Source organism: Setaria viridis, chromosome 5 (assembly GCF_005286985.2).
Source record: "Setaria viridis chromosome 5, Setaria_viridis_v4.0, whole genome shotgun sequence".
Taxonomy (NCBI): Eukaryota; Viridiplantae; Streptophyta; class Magnoliopsida; order Poales; family Poaceae; genus Setaria; species Setaria viridis.
The window spans coordinates 2,400,411-2,422,036 of record NC_048267.2 but is presented as its reverse complement, the minus strand read 5'-3'; the positions used below and the strand labels follow the sequence as shown (position 1 = coordinate 2,422,036).

Sequence of the window (21,626 nt, the reverse complement as noted above, 5' to 3'; positions counted from 1 at the left end):
GCATGAGTGAGGCACCTAGCTCGTTTTATATGTGGAGAGTAGCCTTGTATCTTAGGGATAGCCTAAGTCTGTTTAATTTTTTTCTAGCGTGCCTTTGCATACCAAACTTTTCATTATGTATTTTAACTCATTGGGGCCTTCCTTATTTTTAATATAATAATAGGGGGCTCTCTTGCCAGTTCATTATTTTTTGAGAAAACAATGTAGTGTAAGATTTTCTAACTAGAATCACTATATTTTAAGACTATATAATGCAAAGTAAAATCATGTTCTATAAAATTAAGGAAAAAGTCCAATTTCCACCCCAAACTAGCATGATAGTTCGATTTTCAACCCTGAGTTACAAAAACTGAACTAACTATTAAAACTGGGCAAAATTGATTCTTTGTCTGGTTTCAAAGGAGGTTTTCCATTCTTTCAAAATAAAAAAAAAACAATCTATTTTAATCTAAAAATGCATAGCTAATTTATTTTGAATCAGAAAAATATAAACTGGTACAAAAAATTATCTAAAAGTTTAACATATATGTTGGTACCTTGTTTGAATTATCTTGATCTTATTTGTTCCCGTTCCTGGTGTTTTATTGCTTCTAGTATTGACCGCTATTAATTTAAGTTGTCGTTTTGCACTATATTTTACATTTGTTGCATGATTAGTTGATTGCATGATATTTGAGCCCCCGCCATATTTGAAACTTATTTCCTAATCAAGAAACTAGTATAAAGTAAATCCCTAGCCATGCAATGCTTATGTAGGATGTTATGGTGGAGCATGTTATCTGTGAGGCTGGTGTCATGCATCTTGCTAGTGATCTATATAGTCTTAGTTCACTGGATCATCAATGGTCAATCTCTAGGTTTGATACAGTGCAAAATGACACTTTCATAAATAATAGGTATGACTACAAGTAATGAACAGGAATAGATTATATTGAAATAACCCAAATAGAGCACCAAAGATAGGTTATACTTTTGGAGAAAATTTGGTACTGGTTTCTTTTTTTAGATTTAAAATAAACATTTTTTATTTTTATATTAATATAGAATTATTTAAATATCCAGAGAAATGGAAAAACGCCTTCGAAAGCACTGAAATGATTAAATTTTTCTGGTTTCAATAGTTGGATGTGGCTCAGTGTTTGATTTTATAGCTAAGGGTTGAAAATTGAACTTTTATGATAATTGTAGGGTGTAAATTAAATGGGACTTTTTTCATAAAATTAATGGGCCAATTACGTGTATATGAACATGAAAACATAACAGCAACTAGCGATCGCATATGATGCGATACGCGCTGTATATGTAGCTTATACTGATATATAACTACTTACGCATCGAAATATGCCGATCACGATCAAGAACGTGGCATTGTAGCAATGTTTACGACTAAGAACGTGTGAATGGTCCTTGGGCATCTGATGATGAACCAACGAGAAGTCCCGTCGCAATAATCGGTCTGAACCTGACGATCCAAACATGTCTAGACAAGGTACAAAACGATGCATGGCGTCGGTCGCCTCGGCCCTACGCCATTCTTTGGGAGATGGAAGCGCTCAAACTCAAGCAGCTAAGTATAGCACACGTATATTCAGGGGCGGATCTAGGGCTCGGGCTGCAGCCCGGGGCGAGCCCATGTAGTCCCTTTAACATATGTGGTATTTAGCCTAACAAAAGGAGGTTTATGAGACAAGATTAGACTGTTTTGGTGCTGATTCAGCAACTTAGTCCGGAGTGCAGCTCCGTTTTGGATCCGCCCCTGCGTATATTCATATTGATCATGAGAGCTTTTCTCCCAAAGAGAAAAAAATGATCATGAGAGCTAGATGCTCGACCCCTTTCGCTCGATGTTGGCAATCGTCGTCGCGTCCTGCTGTCACGTACGTACACTCCCATGACACCTTTCCAGCTCACCCTACTCACAACGATGGAACAATCTACAGGATAGTTGCTACATGTATTATACACTCCCTCCTTCCTTTTATATATATATGACGTTGGATAGTTTTACATGTACTATCCAACATCGTATATAAAAAAGAAGGTACTACATTAGTGCCCTATGCGTGTGTGTGTAGCATCACCGTCATCAAACGGGAGATTCATGCTTGATAAGTCCGTTAACATGTAGGCGGTATACATAGTATAGGCGGGCGTTTTGCTGGCGCCGAGTTTTTCTTTACCCTTGTTTTTTAAATAAACCTGTAAATCTCTTCTATATTAAGAGAAATGGCACAATCCGTACCGTTCGTTAAAAAAAAAGTCCGTTAACATGACACAAGATAGACTTCGTTACTACGGTCACACCTGGCCGCGCATATTTGTTCGAGATCCATAAACGGCATATGCGTGCACCATTGCAGCAGATCCTGCAGCAAAGATACGGACGTTTGCTCACTTTGCTGGTTTGTGTAAAGATGATAATGTTCCTCCCGGAAAAAAGGCCGCTTGCTTTGCGTGGAACGATTTCCGTTGCTCGCAATATGCTATCAGTTATCACCTGTCGACGTCACACGTGACGCATGCAGGACGTACGTGGACGGTAGTCCGTTGTGCGCCGTGTTCTTCAGCTCCGCCAGACGCGCGCGCCAAACAAAACCAGTTGCTAGCTACTCGATCAGTAGCTTGCAGCAGCGACGTACGTCGCGGCCGGCCAGCCGGACCTGGCGAAACAATAATGGCACGTCGTTGCTGGCCGGCGCGAGGGATCAATGGCCACGCGCCGAGCACGTAACGCCGCCGGTGGTTCCCCGGCGACGACGGAGGAAGAAAAGGAAAATGCATGGCCGCCCGGGAATGAACGTTCCTTAAAAAGGTTGCAAATCTTTTAAAGATGCTAGAGAGATTCTCGTTAAAACAAACAATCGGGAAAGGGAGATTCTTTTATCGTTAGGTACAGTAGCATACCTAGCATTGCATACCCCGCAGGGATGGACGTAACGAGAGCCGGGTTGGTTGGGCATTCACTGTTGCTTGCCTGGGTGTCATCAGCCATCCATCACTCGTCACACAATGGCAAGAGGGCCGGGCTACTCCGGTGAGCCGGTGCCGTCCCCAGGACGGCGTCCATCCGGACAGCGACGGCTCGGGGCCGCGGCACTAACGCAGCAGCGAGCCGCAATTAGTGCCGTGCTCCCCTGCGATGACGACGACACGGGTCTGTCCGTCTCTCTCACTCATGTCTGTCCCTGCTCTCAGATTGTGCCCACTCCGAAAGGCACTCACGAGGGAGCCGTGTGGTGGGCTCGGCTGTTCGGCGGCCCTGAGAAGGCTTGGGCTGTGTAGTAGAGACCTGGTCAGGCTTGATGGGCCTCGTGGCCTGATTCAAACTGGGCCAAAAGTAGCGACGAATGAACCACCACAGGCCTTGAGTCACACTTACAGAACGAGGCCCAGGAAATTTCCCCATTTCCTCGACTCTCCCTTCCCCAACGCGGCTCTCGAAATCCCCCGCTTCCGCAATTCGTTTCGCTTCCCGGCGAGCCCACCGCCGCAGCAGCGCCTCGCGTCCCGGTTACCATGGCTTCCGGCGAGGGGGACGGGGAGGGGTGGGAGGCGGCGGTGCGGGCGGAGGTGGGCGCGGTCGGCTGGTGGGACGACCCCGACGGCGCCGACCTTCGCGCCAGGTTCAAGGCCTTCACGGGGCAGCGCCGCGACTGGCCCCAGCCCACGCTCCTCTTCTGGAAGGACCTCCTGCTCCGCGTCGCGCGGCGGCTCCGCCTCTGCTCCGCCCCCGCGCACCTCGTAAGCATCCCGCTCAATCCCCCTCCTCTCGCTAGTCGCTTCCCCCCTCCTAACCCTCTCGGATTCACTCCCTCTCTCGTATTCTGACGCGACGCCGGCGACAAACTGCAGGTGACGAGCGTCTGGTTCGCGCGTCCCGGGGGGATCACGCCGCTCTGCTTGCCGCAAGTTCTGGTCTGTCCTTCCCACGACAATTTCAGATTACGTTGTTACTGCGGTGATCGGGGAAACTGTTGAACTTTGAATTTACGGGCATTTTGCAGGAAGAGATGCGCGCAGATGGGGACATACTGCTGAAATCCGAGCTGATCGATCCGTCCACGGGGAGCCTGTACCAGCTGGTCAGGAGGGTGAGCCAGATGGCCATCAGCTCGAGGCGGCCGGTTTTGCAGGAGGACATCCTCGTGTTCAAATCGTTGGTCGAGGTATGCCAAAATGATGGACCCCAAGTGTAGTTGCTTGGTTGGATGCTGGAATTCTGATGCGTTTCGCTGCTAGTCCATTGCAGGAAAGGGCTGCAGATATTGCTAGGCAGTTAAGTGACTCTCATTGGACATCGACATGTGTTGTAACGATCAGCAGATTCAATAGCTTCTTCAGCGATCAGGAGGGTGCTCATGCCGCATTATGTTTCTTGACGCAATCTGGGAAAGCTCGGTACCTTGTAGCCAGGAAGCAGGACCATATTGAGGTATGATCCCTTTTGTTGTGCATTCTATTGCTCCCGCTGAAGCAAGTGCCCTGCTGTATTTGCTTCAGTTGGATTCATGCCTGCAGGGTGTCAAGTTTGCACTCAACTCTGCTCAAGTTCCTGCTGTATCCAAGCTTGACCATGACACCTTGCACTTAGTTTGGACAGAAGAGAGGTTGCAGCAGCAGCTTGATGTGCTTGATCGCAGATGGGAGATGTTAGTACATTTCGCAATTTCAATCTACAATTTGATATACCACTCAAGTGTTTTGACTTTCAAAAGGACATTCTTTGCATATGTTGCTTTCTATAGATTGCTGACTAAGACTATACATTTCAGCATATGACACTTCAATGGCCAGTTTCATACACAGAAATGCAACACAAGGTTAACTATTTCTGGTTGCTGAACATGATCCATCCAGCTTCAACACAATAAAACAAACACATAAATAGTGAGGTTACTATAATTTTCCCTATCTGACTGCATTGGGAAAGGGCCAGTCTGTTGCTTCCAGCCACTGGATTTGACATTTTCATGCTATTGGGTTTTCCATCACATTCTCATCCCTTTGTAGTGCTACTGCTTGTTGTGTTTGTGATATCAAATTTCTCTTAGGGTTTCAACTTCCTGTGTTTGGCTGCTGGATGAATTGTTTCTTCACAATATTGAAAATTAGGTGGTCATACAATCATGGGTATATTAACATAGCATTAGGGAGATCTAGTTTAAATGAAGAACTGAAGACTGTGCACTATGGATTGATGCTGAATTTCATAAACTTAGTATGATTAGAGTGGACTTTGATAACTGCTGGTGCTAAAATTGTTCTGCTTTGTTAAAAAAATATCTTATGATAGTTCAAGGAGAAGGGCATTGGCATTCTTCAAGTCCAGGGACAAACAGGCTGCTTATCGTTATGCGAGGCAGTCTAAAGTATTCTCACAAAGCCGGAGCAGATGCATGCAGTTGTTAGAAAGGGTTGAAGAAGTCATCAGCCTGATTGCTAGTGCTGAATCAACTAAGAAGGTGCCATATTTTTTTACAAATGTACATACTCTAAAATGACAATGAGTAGTTAAATTATTTGTTCGTTTATATTACAAACAATAGACATGTTGTTGCATAAAAAATTAATTCTGTACATGCTACTAGGTCTATGAGGCAATACAAATTGGTATCCAGGCAATGAAGGAAAACAATGTCAGCATAGAGGAGGTTAATGTCCATCTGAAGGAGGTTGATGAGCTTGTTGCTGCACAAAGAGAAGTTGATGCTGCCCTGGGTAAGTTGTTTGGGGTTCTTTTACTAGGAATTCCAGAGCTTTTAATCAACCATCTTAACAACTTAAGGTAATGTTGCTTGCATACAGAGCTCTTTCTAATTAAGGAAAGACAATAGCATGATCATGATGGACTCTTGAGTTAAATACTAGAACAAGAATTGTGGGTTGGACATGAATTGTATCTTGCTTGTAAACAATGCTGGATAAATGATAATGTTCTCAGTTGTCTTGTGGGAACAATAAACTGCACTATGTTACCATTGCTTCCATTGCAAACTTCACACGTATGGATTGGCTATAGTTATAGAAGGAATTGTGTTAGTGTTAGTCTAGATTTAGTTCATACTGTTTTTGTCTGATCCTTATGCGCCCCATGTACTTCTAGATATATATAGGCATCTGGTTTACAGTCATCTCTTAAAAAGACTAATGATTTTCTATGTAATTTATGTCTTTCTGTTACATTCTGACCAAGTTACTTTGCAGAATCAGCACCACTCCAGTCAATAGATGATGAAGGCGATATTGAGGAAGAGTTCAGGAAGCTTGAAGCAGAATTGCAGGATGAGATCCCTCATATTCAAGTTCAAGAACCAGTGGCACATTCGAATGAGGAATCTCCTGATGAAGTGATTGAATCATTGAGCAATAACCTATCAAGCATTAAACTCGAGGCCATCTAACTGCTCCATTTTTCACTTAAATCAATTTGATCTATACATAGTGTAATCTAGTTGAATCGTCTTGTCCCCTCTGTATGTGTTGTGTTTGTTCTGACGACATCCTTACAAAAGGGTAACTTTGTTGCAAATATATTCCTGATAAGGGTGCACTATGCTTGCTATTTTATTGATCCTCAACAGTTTGCCTCCTACTTTTTGAAACTTGTGGTATCAACACATTAGTTCATATACTGTTTGACGCATATTGTTCAATTTTACTTCACTATGCTGATATTCCGCCCTCTGCTATGATGTCTACATGTTTGGTTGTTTTCTATGCAGTGAACCTATGGTTCACATTTTTATTTGGCATCTATCCAAAACATCAATGAACTCATCTCACTATAGGATAATGTTGGGCTTTTCGGAAATAAATCATATGCATCACCATGTTTGTGATGTTGCTTTGTGATGTGTCAGGTTGTAACTTCATCCTTTCATAAAGTTGACTTCTTATAATATCAGCTATCTTTGTTGAATTGTGAGCCCTTCTTATCATTGCTACCTGAAGGATGATGGAGAATGGATGGAACATCTGCGGGTGGATCTTAAATATTTAGCAATGGAAGTGATTTGTCTGCTCTGTTTCTTCTTCATGATGCTGACATTTTGAGACCAGTCTTACTCCGAATGAGAAAGGTCAGCAACACTAAATGTAGGAGGACTGAAGAATCTATTTGATTGGTGAGTCTATGGAGTTTCCAAATTAAGAAGTCTTCTTTTAAGCTATTATAAAGCTTTTTCATCTGTATAGATACTCGTTACAGGTGATGCTAGTGCTAAACTGCTAACAGTTTATCACAGGCTCAGAACAGGAACATAAAGCCTGAAACTGGAACATGCTTATCTGAGCCCCTTTTTCTATGATGTGAGGATTAAAAAAAAGACTAAAGGGTGTAAACAATTGTGCTGGGCCATAGCCGTAGCTTTCTCACTACTATATAAGTTAGTTAGGCATGGTGTGCTTAACTTAATATTACGCTAGGAGATTATGGTCAACAGTTGTGGGGTTCTTAGAACTGTTTAAACCACAGGACATTGCCCATCATTTTGCAGCTTCTAGCTAGTTCCCATGGCGTAACAGCTAGTAGATTATACTTTATTAAAACAGGCAAATTTCTTCTGGCTTCACTTGATTTGTACACAAATTTTAACTCCTTGGGTTGAGTGTGTGACAAAAATATAGTTTGCCTAGTTTTTGAATATTAAGAAAATGTCATGATTAAACAAATTTTAGTTATCTATTTTCTACCTGCAACTATTGCATCTATTAACAAACTATTGACTTAATTCAAATAAAAAGTATCAGGTGTCAAGTACCTGAGTTTGAAATGTCGTTTTTTTTCTCGAATAACGTAGGAGAACTGCGTGTCATTTCATTAAGAAAGGAAGTCGTGCAAAATGTACAATGGTAACAGGAGAGGCCGCAACCTCCCCAACACACTCCACTCACACTAAGCCACGGTTAGGCAGATAAACATGTGGGCAGATAAAGCTATTGAATAATTGTAAATGGGGACAGCTCCCAAAGAATTTAGGGCAGATCCAATAGTTGGTATCATAGCGGATGGAAATGATCCATTAGCTTTTAATCATTGTTATGTACCTAGCTTACACTGCTTGGTTGGAAGCCACTGTGAAAACTGTGGTGCAAACCGAAGAATCTCAGCTGGATCTCAGTAAGATTAACTGTGTGACCCAAATTTTGAGCCTATCATAGTACAAATCTAAGTTTCTCTGGAATATTATCTAGAATAAAGACAATAGAGTTACCTTATCTTGTGCGTGGTCGTGACCAACGAGCACCACATGAAATGTTTTCATTGCTGGACCCACTTCAGTCCTTGAATATGTAAACATCGGTGTTTCCTTTCTCAGGTATCGTTGTCTGTGATTTTCCTTACTGTAGATGATCAGGGCATGGATAGGTGCTGACCAAAAGATACAACTCGGGATGGAGCTAGTAAAATATTGGTAATGAAAAGGGGGAGGAGGAAAAGAAAAGAGAAGCATAGGATAAGCTGGCAAAGGTCTATCTTGCGAGGAGCACAGCATTTCCTCGTTTTGAGGGGAGCAAGGTCCATCAATGGACGATCTGATGATAGGCCTGAAAACTGACGACAACACCTAGGTCTGAATGATAAGACCTGAATTATTGGAGGGGACTTCGCTTGTGCTTTCTCCACATGCATAGATGCATGAATCTATCAGATGCCTGTCCACACCGGTCTTCAAAGTTATGTCAAATCAGGAATAAAATAGGTAGGGAAAAGCAATCCTGTACCTCCATTAAGTAGTACAATAATGCTAGATACCATAACTAGCTTATCCTCTTACACAGTTTACTGTAGACTGATGTTGCAGGGCAATGAAAAACATAAGATTGAAAATGCCAGGGCAAATGAGCTAGTAGTAAACTGAGGTGCGTGCTTGTTTCTTCTTGGCGAAAGATGCACATACTTTAAGACTCTTCATTCATGAGTAGCATTTCTGAATATTTTTTTTCACGACCGGCATTTCTGATAAAATTGAGCCCCATCTTTTCGTTCTTACATTGTACCTGCCTACATGCTGGGTCCTGAACTTATTTTATTATTGTCATTAAGTATAGCATAACAATTATATTGTCACTAATAATTTAATGTCTGCTTCCTGATGGGCAAGCAAAGGTGACACTTGAAGTCTGACGTGCTGACGCTATCATGTAATCAAGCATAAGTAAATATATTCATGATTGAGCTTTTTGCATGCTCGTCAGAAGCTTCCTTTTTTATGGACCTCTCTTCCGTAACCTGTGACCTTACATCCAAACAATATACCCTTTTAAAGAAATAAATCGATCAAGCAGCATGTAGATTGCATCTTTTGCTGCTTCTTTTTTTGTGGTGGCAAACTCAATAGTTAAGAACATGCGGCAAAAAGCATGTTGAATGTACACATCATCTGCATGATAAATATGCTTAATAGTTTGTTCCATTTAGAATCAAGTAAATTGCTTCTATCTGCTTCTTGATGTTCAAATTATATTTAACTTTAGTGTCACTACTGGCTATTGCTAGAACTTTCATAATAGTTATCTTTTGGCTCCATGTACATAGTTGTGGAAGAATGTGGTTACATATCTACTTAAGAGTGTGGCTCTGGATAGTTAGCTCATTGTTATCTGCACAGGAAGAGATATAGTTAAAGCAGAGCCAGTATATGGTAACTGAGATCCTTTTGCGTATGATTCCATAATATGTTTGGAAAATAAGACATATTGGTCCAAGAAGACTTCAGTGAAGCAAGAAAAACTACTAAGGAAAACTGCACTGGCTGTTAAGACTTGCAGCTTGTAACCAGGTTGCACCTACCATCTATATTTTACACAAAACTTTCGAGCATCTTAGCTCACTAAAGCTAGGCTTCCTGCCAACAATTCCATCTCGATTGATTGGGCTCTCTTGTCAAGTGATAGATCAGCTTCATGGATCTTGAAATACGGTAAGTTGTTCCAGGATGACTAGCTAAGTTTCACATATGGAGCTTGTTAGTTGGGACCTGAAAAATCATGAGCTGTGTACTTTACCATGAGAGTTTTGTGCAAAATCCAGTAATTTCACTAAACTTTAGCACTGGAGTCAGGTCACACACTTAGACTTACAGGCTGGTGTTTATGTTTCAGCCCCATTTCTCCCTGCAGTATCAGTCCTGTTGCCGCCACTATCCAGAAACGGACCACTTTCTGTTTGTGCTGAAGAGGGTACACTAAAATGCCGGTTCTCAACCTGGAAGAATTGTGCAAATTGGATATATATATATATACACACACACATATATATATAAGAGATCCAGACAAGAACTGGTGAAATTATTTTCATCTATTTTTGTATTATTTGTGAAATGCTACCTGCAGGATGGTCTGTAATTCTGGATCTCCTGTATTTGTTCCCTGTCGAGCTTCACTATTCATATTCTGCTGCTGTTGAGTTGCTACGTCTTGATGTTGCTCCTGCACCATGTTAGCCATGGCCGCTGAGACTTGAGGGGCCAGGTTTGGCCTAACAGGAAGGCCAGCCAAAGATGGGAATGGCTGTACACTAGATGCTGATGGATGTATTGCTTGTCCGGGAAGTCCAAACATTGGTACCGTGTTTCTTCCAGGCATCCCAAGACCTTGTGCTGTCGTGCCTGGGATCATTGAGCAAGGGAAGTGAGCACCAGGCATGGACGGAAAGGGAACCGCTGGGCTGCTGTTCATGTCGAAGACACCCATCCCATACCCCAATCCCATGCCGAGATGAGGGAAATGAGCTATTTGGGGGATTTGCAAGTGCTGCATGGTTGGTGGCAGCAGCATTGGAGGAATGCACAGCCCACTTCCCATGGACATCATCTGTGTGCCAAAGAGAACCGCACATCTTGTCAGAGCATCTGTATTTGCATTCATCTGAAAGAATCAAGTTACATTTGGAATTAGGTGGTGTCAGTGCACCTGAACTTGAAGCTGAAGGGTTTTGAGGTACTCAATCGCTTCGTCTAGCATTGAGGCTTTGTCAATCTGCAAAAGGACGATACATCTGTTGGTACCAAATGCCTCTGGGACCAAGAGATAGACGAGGAAGTAGGTGGTAGAATGGCTAGCCGTACCTTGTTGCAGTTGGGGATGAGTTCTTGCAGGGCACGCATTTTCTCGTTGATCCTGTCTCTTCTCCTCTGCAGGTTTGTTGCATTATAATGCCATCAGCTCAATTGCAGCACAGGTTTGAAGGCAAGGAAATTAGCCTGTTCTGAATGCATTGTGAAGCGGCCTGCTTACCCTTTCTGACAAATTGTGCACCTCGGCGGTGCGGCTGCGCTTCGTGCCTCTGCTGCCAGATCTTCTGGCACCACCGGACTCATCTTCAAGATCCTGAAGAGGACCAGTAATCCTACAATTAGCACTGCAAGGTATATGTTTAGATCAAATACATTCAATATCATATTATCTACTTACATCATCTTGGCTAGCAGAACACTCGGCTTGACTCTTCCTCTTGTGTTGGCGCCAGGACTCATCATTTCCTATTCCAGCTCCATTGCCGGAGCAGACTGACGAAGTAGCGACTGCGGCCTCAGGCTCCTTCCTGGTCTTGACCTGTTTCTGCAGAGTCATGCTGCCAAGTCTGTCCCGGGGCATCTCTTGCTGCAGGTTACCAGCGGTTGGCGCTGCCGTGCATGAGAACCGAACCTCCTTGGGCTGTGACCACGCCGTCCTCTGGTCCGTGAACACAGGAGTAGTTCTTGGCCCGATGGATGACTGGAGAACCGTGGACTCCACGCGGGTACTCGTGGTGACATTGGACGCCTTGTCTGTGCCTGTTTGTGGTGGCCTCTGTGCGCTCTGCAGGCTAGCTCGCGCCATGGCTGCCGGCCTAGAGAAGAGGGAGAAGTTCATCAAGCCCTCTGCGCCACCTCCCAGCCGAGTCTGCTTGGTGGCCGCGAACTCGGCTTGTGGTGGTTCGGGCCTGGTGGCTGGACCTGGAACTGGCATGCGGTGGCTTTCCTTCGAGGGTTCTGGTTCTCTGCTGGTGGTGGCAATCGGGGTGCTTCTGTTGTTGGTGGTGTGCTGGATAGGCGGCGGCAGAGAGCTGGGGTTGGTCGCGGCTGCCGCCGCTGCCGCTGCATGGAGCTCCGAGAAGAAATCTGGACTGTAGCTCTCTGCAAGGGCAGGTGCGGCGGCGCTGTCTTCCTCGATGATGGGGTAGTGGATCCAGGGCACGGTGTCATCAAGATCACCGTTGTCACGGGTGGCGTCTAGGCCGGAAGAGAAGTCGTGAACCGATGTTACCAATCCACCGGCGCCGAAGACACCTCCCGTCTTGAACAGCGCCACGGGGTCGCTTCCCGGCTGCTTCTCTTGAGCCCGGCTGCTGCTGGCAGCAGCGCAGGTGAAGGGCGGGAACGAAGTCTGCGTCTGCTTCCTCCGGCCGTGCACCACTGCCTGCCCGTTCTCCCATAGCAGCTCGGCGAACTCGTTGCCGTCGGACCTGCATCCCACGTACATGTAAGCAAGCAAGAACCGATGGAAATACAAGCATCAGCTGGGAGGCAAAAGGATCACTCACATCTGGGCCGGGAGCTCGGTGGACGACAGGGGGGCTCGCGGCAAGCAGGAGAGGACAGCAGGGCACGCCTGCTGGAGGTGAGCACGCACTGGGAGAGGGAACTGACGGCGGCGCAACAGCGGATTGTCTGTTGATCGAACACGACGGCTAACCGGTTCGCCTCTGCTGCTTCTCGTCGCTCAGGAGCTGAGACCTTGGCTTGGCTACAGGAGGGAGGTTGGGAGCTCTCGGTCTCGGTGGGAAATGGCAGTTAACAGCGAGCGGGGAGGGCAGCTGCACTGTGTTGCCCTGCGGGAGATAAGATGTGGGGACCTGGGCTGGGGCAGGCGGTGGATGGAAATGGACAAGCAGATAAGACGGGCAAAAATGTGCAACGCAACGCAGCGGCCTAGGCGGTGCTCTGTACCCGCCCGCCGCAAGGTATGTGTGTGTGTATCCGCCCACTGTGCTAGCCACAGTATCTTCCTTGTACTCTTCCCCTCTTGGATTTATGCTATGCTCCCCTCTGGCCTGACCCCCTCCTCCTAGTTAGGAGTTGGGTACAGCGTCAATTATTTTCTAGGCGCAGTTGGCTCCGCCATACTGTTTCAATACTAGGTGCCGATCCCATGCTCTGTAGCTACTACCTACTAGCAATAAACCTTTTTTGGTTACTAGAAGTCAATTAGGACCTGAGCTACCATAAGATAACACACATAGTAACCTTGACATGGCATCTTATTATAGTTTTTTTAATTCAATGTTAGTTAGCTTGTCTATCTACTTACTGTCGCATAGTAGGCTGTAAGAAAGATCTATCAGGGTGCAGAATGAATTTATGTATAGATAAAATATGATAGGGTTCATCAGAAGTGTATAGCGCGAATCCAATCCATGGTTCACTACATTCCACCTTGGTAAGTGGAGTAGCTACTACTAGCTGCTGTAGCTAGCACTATTTTCCGCACAGCTAGATCTAAATGATTGGGTGATCGGGGGAGCGGGGGGACCAAATCCATCCATCAAATGAATGGTGAGCAGCAGGGAACACTGCTGCAGCTCGTGCTGCCCTGCCCTGCAGCAGTTGACAGCCTGCGCTATCCGCGACTGCATCACCCAAGTGTACATGTACTTGCCATCGATCCCTGGGCATCCACCTTAACAACTGCAAGTCCCAGCGGCGCATGGCAGGGACTCGTCTGCAAAGCCAAAAGCGGCATCGCTGCTGCTAAAGCAGAGAGCGGCAGAAAAGAACGGGAACTAGCTAGCTGAAGGCATTCAGGCAAAGCCACTTTGGGGCAGCGGATCCAGCCCCAGATGTGTGTGCGGAGTCCGTGCGGGTATGGGGGTCGGTGGTGGTCGCATCGGCCGATGATGACGAGAGGACTCGCCGAGGGCACTCTTGAGGAGACACACTCCACTGATGATAAAGAAAGGCGCGGGGGCGATGATAACGTCCGGCTACAAAGCGTGCGAAAGCTAGCTGCTCCCTCGCGGTCACGCACGTACTGTGTGTGCTGCCACCGCTAATCATTGATCCGGCTCAAGAAGGCTAAAGAGAGCGCGAGGACTTGGTGAGTGGTTTGACTTGCTCCGGCTAAATTAATCTCTCCACGGCGACCTGATGAGTGGTGCTAAAACTGCTAATCAGAGGGTAACCTAGTACTTTCTTTTTTTGGTGGTGTTGCGAAAACGCAAAAGCAGCCACGGGATCGTCCACTCCCCGGTGACTTTCTCGGGGGACGGGCACGTGGCGTGTTTGGCGCATTAAAAACATATGGCATGCTGAGCTATGGAGAGTATGGGCGTGCTTCTGTCGGCTAGCCTTCTTACTCAATTTGGAGACGGAACCAACGGTGCATCAGAATTCGGGCAATCAGGTATGCATGACGCATGAGCATACTATGGTTTTTATATATAATATATAGGTGAGCTACTGCGAGTATTTAACGGAGACAGTTGTAGGCATCTGCTGAGTAGGTAGCTGTAGGCATCAGAGAAGATTTTCACACGACTGCACAAATTATTTGCTCTACCTTATTAAGCTATTACTCTTATGTCACCTAGGTCGTTTTAGTTTATTTAGACTCATACGAGGATGTTTGGTTGCATGCACCACATGATGCATGCATGGATGATTCTAAATAGTGAGGTTCAACCAATTTGTACCACATGGTTCACTCCTATTAATAGAATAATGTATTAAGTGGGATGGCTTCATGAATGAGTTGGTACAATTCACCCAACTAGACAAAATGATCATTATTATTTTGAATCATTTTATACATGAATCAAATGATACACCCAACCAAACACAAACATATTTTGTATCTAGAGATAACAAATCGTGTATCTAGAAAAATTAAAATGACTTGTACGTTGAAACGGAAGGGTCTTATACTATGCAGAGAGAAGAAAAAACTGGTTAGCCAGTCAGGTTGATCCAACCAAAGCGTATTTGCACTCATGAAAGAACAAATTGTAACCCATCGCGTGGAATTCTGCCGGTAATAATGATCTAATTTCATACTTCAAACCGGCACATAACTATACTCTATTACAAACACTGCATGAATTTTCTTTTTTTTTAAAAAAAATGAGATCTGTTGTGGTCATCATTGGTCCAGCCATTCACTGCCTATCCTTCTTGGCTCAAAAACGTTGTTCTTGTCTGCATGCATCATTAACTTGTGGAAATTTTTTGCAATATGCCTTGGTTGGTACGACAAGACATGTTGGTGTAAGCATTGACACAGGGTTCGATCAAATGCTAAATAATCACAATAAAAGACGAAATAATAATGTTCCGGAGCCGATCTAGGTGGTGCTTCACTCAGCTCGCTTGTGCTTTTATAGCATCTATCTACTACTGACGAAATCTCTTCTGGTCTCTTATTATGCACGTACTACAATCAATCTCTTTTGATCTATTATATGTGTATTTGTGTTTCAATGAGTACACAACATGTTTCCTCCTCTGGAAATAGCCAACTGCAAGCCCTGTGAAGCATAACCGGGGTATCTTACTATTACTAATTGGAGGCTTCTTTTGAAGCTTCCAGGTGAAGCCACCTAGGATTCCTAGGTGGACACTCTAGAAAAAGAGAGAAATCCTAGAAATTCTCACAAAAAAGCAAAACATCCGACCATTGATCGATAGATTCAAATCATCATAGTCATTAAATCTATTATGTTTTCTAAAAAATTACCCACATATGCCATTATGAAAATAGCCTAAAGTAACCCCCTAAATCTATATATAAATTACCCACCTCTGTCATTATATAAAATAAACTAAAGTAACCCCCTAATCTTCATCAAAATTACCCACTTATGCCATTATAAATAATATTTAAAATAACCCCCTAATTTGCAATCAAATTGCCCACCGCTATTACTTAAAAACTTAAAGTAACCTGCTAAATTTGCATCTATATTACCCACACATGCCATTATTAAAAATAACATAATAACCCTACGTTTGAATCAAATAACCTTAATTAAAATATACAACAATATATGATTCTAAATCGTCTATATCTTGCACTATTGGTATATGATATAATAATTAAGGTCTATACACATGATGTGTCACCATTTATAAAGATATAGAGGAAGTGATGAGAATATAGATTTCTATGTTAAAATTGTATCACAAACTTAGGGTTCATTAAACAAATTCAAGCACATACCTGCGATGCAAAGTGAAAAATTAAAGATTATAAATGTGGATGAAAATATTATAGAGTAATTACTAACTAAAATCTATCACAATTGGATGAAGATAATAATTATATATCTATTGTGTTTGAATATTTAACAAACGAGAGGTAGCTTATGGTAATATTTTTTAGCAATGTAGTCCTATTTTTTTTCCATCGGAGACTCCGCATTAGTTCCCATGAGACAAGCTAGAAAAAAAGAGACAAATTCTCATAAAAATCAAAAACATCAAACACCAATCCTGTAAACTCTAATAATCATAGCCATTGATCTATTATATTTTCTAAAAAGTTACCCACCACTATCATTGTGAAAATATTCAAAAATGAGCTCTAAACCTATATCTAAATTACCGAGCTCAGCTATTATAAAAAATAATCTAAAGTAATCCCATAATCTTCATCCAATTTACTAATACATATCATTATAAAGCATAACTTAAAATGTCATTCTAAAATTTTATCTATATTACCCACGTAAGTTGTTATTAAAAATAATCTAAATTAAACATCTAAATATTAATCTAATTATCTTCATGTGCATCATACATAAATGTCAAAAATAAACTAATATATGATTCTAAATTACCTATTTATGTCATTATTAATATAAAAATACTAAGTTAAAGTATATACACATGATGAGTGTCACCATTTAGACCATTTATACATGTACGTGAGGAATCGATGAAAAATATTGATTTGCATGCTAAACATAATGTATGGAAGATTGGAGGTGCGATACAAAATGGAAAGAGTATGAATATGGATGAAAAAGTGCATAGAGTAATTATTAATTAAAAATCAATCACAATTGGACAAAGATAGGTACATATCTATATAAGTATTATGTTGACGTATTGAAAAAAATAAGAGAGTAGTAGGTAATCAATTTTGATGATTAGCTAGGAGTTTAATTTCTAAATAATTTTCAAATACAATAGCTTCTAAAATTATTAGCCCGTGCGGGAGCATGGGTTGGTGGACTAGTTATATGTAACGCATATATTGTCTCTACTTTGAAATTAGTACTCTAGAGAAATCTTTATGTATAGCAAAATAAAACATAAGCGTTTGGTTTCTTCCCTGCCCGCCCCTTTCTCTGTCACAAGTTAACAGTTGCATGCTCTAGTACCATCGCATCGCTATCGCCTTTCAAGAATCCTCCATGCAGACATTCTTTTCCTACCAAGTTAATAGTATTGCTTTGTCCATTTTATCTCATCCTGTCATCCGGTTTCCCCTTTATTCCACTCAATCCTGAGCATCCCTTTGGTTTATGCTTCTTCGGACTGCACGTAGGCATCTCACCTCTCCACGTGTTGCTTTGTTGTTTACTGATCTACAGTACCTAAACTACTACATCTATGCAGTGGTCTGAAAATTGGACTTGGGTAGCTAAAATAATTTAAATCGATCTGTACTGCTTTCGTTTCTCACGGTGTAGGTGCCGCTCGGACTTGGGTAGCTAAAATAATTTGAGTACTTGGTGGTACTCTCCAGAATTCCAAAACGTGCTAGGATATTGATGCAAGCAGGCAAGGCTACTATCCAGAAATTTTCTTTCTGGAACCATACCTTAAATGTGTGGGAGCTTTTTCATCCAAATTATAGCTTGTGAAGACAATGACAAAATGAATAATTTCATTACGAATAAAAAATTAGTATCGTTCATACAAGTTATTATCCTCATTGACCGCATCACTACACATGAGAATGAAAGCTGAAATATGTATCCATAATGAAATTCGCTTTCAAATTTAAAATGGCAACTATTGAGGCTTTGATTTAGTGAAGACACCGATCTACATTTGATCTAATCCTAGGGATAATAAGGCATATCTTATCTCAGACTTCGTTGAGTTAGAACTTATAAACACAACTTTTATAATTAGTTATGATGCCAAGCGCCCGTAGTGACCAACCAGGGGTCAAACCATTTTCTGGTGGGGTTTATCCCCCGTTGCCCACCCTCATTTTTTTTATAATTAGTTACGATATTTGGCTTCCAATTATAATGTTGTCGTTTACATATCACTCTCATGAAATTTGAACTTATAAACACAACTTAGATGAGGACAAACAAAAAATGGAAAAAATATTAGAGGCTAAATTTGATCAATTTAAATAGTTAGGGATTAAATTAGTTAAATGCGTATCTAGGTAGTTGATAAACTGAACAGTTGGTTTGCAAAAAAAAAAACGAAGAGCTGATGGTAGCAAACCGAATAGTAACTTAGACTATTCTCCAGGGGTACATATAGGACACATTGCCTTAGATTCTTATCGATGTGCACATTTGTGTAGCAGATACATGAGTCCATCACATCAGCCAGACTTTGCGAGACAAAAAGAATGGTGTACGATTTCTATGGCTCTTAGCCCATTATGCGTCATGAATGCATGTATAACCAATCTGTTGTGTCAAACATCATAGAAGATATGAAAATTGACTTGAATCATACCAGACAAAAAGTTAGTTTGTCGCACATGTTGATCATCATCAAATTTTGCATGTCTCACATGCCCCTCAAAGATTTACACCAGTAGAAGTCATAGTAGAAATAAATGTCCATGAGACTTGTTGAATTTGCTTTTGGCTAATTGATTGCGACACTTGTATGTACTTCGATCCTTTTGCCTTGCATAATAAGTTATGCGGGTGGAAATTGGAGTTGTAAATTCGCTGCACAGGTATAGCATGAACAGGAGGGAAAATCCATCGATCCCCATTATGTCCTAGCAGGAATAACGAGATCACCTCAACTTTGTAGTCTGCAAGCTGATTAGGTTTATTTTGGTGGAATCTATCTACTCGGATTCGAGTTCTCGACTTATATATTCAGATATACTGAATTATATTCAGATATACTTTCAGTAGTAAGTGACATGCCTATGGATAGCGAGGCGCATGTGGTAATTTTGTCAATCTCAAGATTTGCTGGTTCAGTCTCTTGGACGTGCTCTTTGTGTGTGTATATTTATAGGAGCTGAGTATGCATGTCTGTTTTATGAATGTCTATGTGTGTATTGTGATTTGGGGAAAACCTTATGGTCCAGGGATCACAAAGTGACCATATCCAAATCATGTGTGTGCATCAAATTAGCATAAACTATACATAGAAATCAATTTGAATTTGAATGTCTCTTTTCTATGCACCATGCATGTATGACTAATCACACAGCCACGCACATATATATGATACGTGGTAGCAATTTCCCTGAAACGGATCTGTGTAATGCATTGTGTGCGGTTGTTGTATTGTCGGGTTAGTTTTATCAATCTGGAAAACACGAATGCGTAGGAGGAATTGTCTCTGTTCAACTTAAAATAAAACACGAGTAATGTGAACCATAATGGTCTTGCACATCCCTTCTGATGACTCGTCTCGACTCAAATAATCATTCTCTGAAAGGGAGTCGATCTCCTGCTTCCAAAAAAGTTTGGTTATATATGATGAGTTAGGAAGGAACAGCCACACATTATATGCATTCTTAACGATCTCGTGTCTTTGAAGTTGCACACCGCTGAGCCATATGTACGCCTGCAGGTAGGCGTGATCCACCGCATCACCTCGTCGCCCGGTGCACCGCGTAGACGCACAATGCATCTGTGCGTGCGTGGGCTGTGCAGCCCCTCAGTTTCCAACCTGCCCTTTTTTTGTGGAACGTGCGTCGCTCTACTGTTCATGTCAGGTAAAGCTGTCCACTTGGCCTTGGATTCATCAGAACAAAGCCCCCACCCGGTAGATTAAAAGCAGTCTCCACGGCTGGTGAGTCTTGCTGACGAATAAAGGTGCGGTGAAGCTTACAAAGCTACAGCGATGGAGGGATCTCGTGTCGCCGGTGTCGGACCCCGGACAGCGCGCGGCACCGAGCCGGACGGCGACCTCCGTACGGCGGCGGCATCACCGCAGGCAGGGGGGGGGGGGGGGGGGGGGGGGGGTCTGGGCATCTCTCTGCTCTGTCTGGTTCCGCGCGAGGTGGCCAATGCGCCGTGTCGGCAATCGGCTGGCCGCGCGATCCGTCGTCGAAATCCTTCCCGGGCGAGGGCAAACCAGCCGGACCGCGACCGCGCGGCCCCTGACGCCGACCCGCGGCTACGTTTCGCGCGCACGGAGGAGATGGGATGCGTGCGCACGGCCATCGTCGTCGATGGCGAGATGTCGCTCGAGCAGGGTGGCGCCGGGCACGCGCGGCGCGTGGACGTTCACGTGCGCGCGAAAGATGCGCCGGGGCCCGCGCCAAAGGCGCCCGACGACGGCGACGTGCACCGTGGGGCGGAGACGACCGGAAGACGGTGGGGAGAGCGAGAAGACGGGTCATACAGTAGGCTTATCAGCCACCAAATAATATTTTTCTCTCATAACAAATCAGCCGTTTCAGCTTTTCAGACGGTTTATAAGTCCAGTCGAACAGTTCCAATGCTGCTGGCCGTACATCGCCGTTGGGGCCGGTGCCCCCTCTGGCTCGAGGAAGCCGGCGGCGGGGCGACGTACGTGAGGACGGTTCGGACATCGCGCGCGCTGCTGGAATGTTCGGTACGTAACCCTGTGGGATGGCGACGGCGGCGGAGGCGGATTAATGTGGATGGAGACCGCACGTTGCACGATCGGGCTCGCTCGCTCGCTTTGCCTATGTACACAAGTTGCAAGGCAAAGCCCGCAACGTGCCGTCCGTATCCCTTCAAAAGAGTGTTGCCTCTACGGCTCTACCAGCACGCCGCTCGCGCCGGTGCTATCTTCCCGAGTGCTTGCCATGCCAGGTCCAGAGGCTCCTGGGCGATACCTTGTATGAGGCGGAGAGAAAAACTTGCACGTTACTATTCCATACACAGAATAGATACGTCGCCCATGTTCCCGAGCATTTATGAGCCTAGCTACATCCAGTGTAGCTTTTCACGTGGTTGATGTATGAAATGGTTCAAAATAACAATGATTTTTTTGTTTGGTTGGGTAAATTGTATCATCCTATCCAGGATGAAGCCATCCCACTTAATACATTATTCTACTACTTAATATATTATTCTACTGATAGAAGTGAACTATACGGTACAAGCAAATTGGTTGAACCCCACCATCCAGAATCATCCATGCATACATAATGTGGTGCATGCAACCAAATACACCTTAAAAGTTCGTTGTACTTGTACAGTAATATCAATATTGTAATACTAGTGCTAACGTGAAAAAAATTCAATATTGTAGAATTCCTACTCCCTACGTTTTTTACTTATAGTTTATCTCAATACATGCTCTATAAGACATTTTTATAGCGTGGATTTAATAAAACTAATTTAATACTGGTGATGTTGATATTTTTTTAACTTGGTCAAAACCAACTTAAGAGGCAATACACGTTGCATTTATTATTCAACTCAAAATTCACACATCAAATAG

At 43.4% G+C, this 21,626-nt stretch overlaps 2 protein-coding genes and 1 long non-coding RNA gene across 8 annotated transcripts; 2 read left to right on the top strand and 1 right to left on the bottom strand.

The window, feature by feature from the left end:
- Positions 1–3,488: 3,488 nt before the first annotated feature.
- Positions 3,489–6,578, top strand: LOC117858504 (uncharacterized). The gene is made up of 8 exons (XM_034741578.2): positions 3,489–3,741; positions 3,853–3,915; positions 4,005–4,166; positions 4,250–4,432; positions 4,519–4,649; positions 5,294–5,462; positions 5,589–5,718; positions 6,205–6,578. The coding sequence occupies exons 1-8, from the start codon at positions 3,517–3,519 to the stop codon at positions 6,399–6,401; spliced, it is 1,260 nt and encodes a 419-aa protein (XP_034597469.1). The 5' UTR covers positions 3,489–3,516; the 3' UTR covers positions 6,402–6,578.
- Positions 6,579–7,742: 1,164 nt separating this feature from the next.
- Positions 7,743–13,234, top strand: LOC117858505 (uncharacterized). The gene is made up of 2 exons (XR_004640976.2): positions 7,743–8,702; positions 8,792–13,234. It is a non-coding gene; the product is annotated as an uncharacterized lncRNA (long non-coding RNA).
- Positions 9,641–12,660, bottom strand: LOC140222712 (transcription factor PHYTOCHROME INTERACTING FACTOR-LIKE 15-like). Of its 6 annotated transcripts, XM_072293592.1 has the most exons (8): positions 12,527–12,660; positions 11,416–12,448; positions 11,239–11,331; positions 11,070–11,135; positions 10,915–10,980; positions 10,330–10,815; positions 10,084–10,207; positions 9,641–9,980 (listed from the first exon to the last, which is right to left on the bottom strand). In XM_072293592.1, coding segments are annotated over exons 1-7 (1,860 nt in total). In that variant the 5' UTR covers positions 12,529–12,660; the 3' UTR covers positions 9,641–9,980; positions 10,084–10,093. The 6 variants fall into 6 exon arrangements, with proteins under 6 accessions (XP_072149693.1, XP_072149690.1, XP_072149691.1 ...); XM_072293589.1 differs by lacking the exon at positions 12,527–12,660 and having other exon boundaries at positions 9,641–9,995; positions 10,074–10,207; positions 11,416–12,465; XM_072293590.1 differs by lacking the exon at positions 12,527–12,660 and having other exon boundaries at positions 10,074–10,207; positions 11,416–12,465.
- Positions 13,235–21,626: the final 8,392 nt, after the last annotated feature.

Excerpts from the sequence above, each read along its gene's own strand:
- LOC140222712 (XM_072293589.1), bottom strand. The coding sequence starts at position 12,465 with ATGTACGTGGGATGCAGGTCCGACGGCAACGAGTTCGCCGAGCTGCTA. Across the intron at positions 11,136-11,238 it reads TGCACAATTTGTCAGAAAGG|AGGAGAAGAGACAGGATCAA; the intron begins GTAAGCAGGCCG and ends ACAAACCTGCAG. Across the intron at positions 10,816-10,914 it reads CCCTTCAGCTTCAAGTTCAG|ATGATGTCCATGGGAAGTGG; the intron begins GTGCACTGACAC and ends TTTGGCACACAG.
- LOC117858504 (XM_034741578.2), top strand. The coding sequence starts at position 3,517 with ATGGCTTCCGGCGAGGGGGACGGGGAGGGGTGGGAGGCGGCGGTGCGG. Across the intron at positions 3,916-4,004 it reads TCTGCTTGCCGCAAGTTCTG|GAAGAGATGCGCGCAGATGG; the intron begins GTCTGTCCTTCC and ends GGCATTTTGCAG. Across the intron at positions 4,433-4,518 it reads GGAAGCAGGACCATATTGAG|GGTGTCAAGTTTGCACTCAA; the intron begins GTATGATCCCTT and ends TCATGCCTGCAG.